At 59.3% G+C, this 605-nt stretch overlaps 1 protein-coding gene across 1 annotated transcript in view; it reads left to right on the plus strand.

Annotated features, from left to right (window-relative positions):
• LOC119582366 (acetylcholine receptor subunit alpha-like) overlaps window positions 1–605 on the plus strand; it is a gene marked incomplete at its 5' end in the record, with an annotated part of 90,882 nt that overhangs the window by 32,157 nt on the left and 58,120 nt on the right. Inside the window, 1 exon segment of the mRNA XM_037930580.1 lies at window positions 312–492. Coding sequence (XP_037786508.1) covers window positions 312–492 — 181 coding nt within the window.

Genomic DNA, 605 nt, shown 5'->3' on the forward strand with positions numbered 1-605 from the left:
ATTTACATCTATCCACCTGTTCATCCCTTTCTCCTCATCCACCTACCCACCCCACTCCCCTTTCCCCCTATCCACCTATCAACCCCATTCTTCTTTCCCCCTCTCCACCTCCCCCTCTTCCACCTATCCATCCTCTCCACCCCTCCACCTCCTCTACCCCCTCCACCTGCCTACCCCTCCACCTGCCTACCCCTCCACCCCTCCACCCCCTCCTCCTCCTCAACCCCCTCCACCTGCCTACCCCCTCCATCCCCTCCACCCCTCCACCCCTTCCACCTGCCTACCCCCCTTCCACCCCCTCCACCCCGTAGTGCTGACGGCAACTTCGAGGTGACCCTTTCCACCAAGGCGACGCTCAGTTACAACGGCTTGGTGGAATGGAAACCGCCCGCCATTTACAAGTCCTCGTGTGAGATCGACGTCGAGTATTTTCCCTTCGATGAGCAGACGTGCGTCATGAAGTTCGGCTCTTGGACCTACGACGGGTTTCAGGTAAGAGAGAGGGTTTCAGGTAAGAGGGGGGGGGGGGGTTAGGATAGGGCTTCAGGTAAGAGAGAGGGTTCAGGGAAGAGGGGGGGGAGGGAGGGGGGGTTAGAATATGTTTC

The sequence above is a fragment of the Penaeus monodon genome, chromosome 15, assembly GCF_015228065.2.
Source record: "Penaeus monodon isolate SGIC_2016 chromosome 15, NSTDA_Pmon_1, whole genome shotgun sequence".
NCBI lineage: Eukaryota > Metazoa > Arthropoda > Malacostraca > Decapoda > Penaeidae > Penaeus > Penaeus monodon.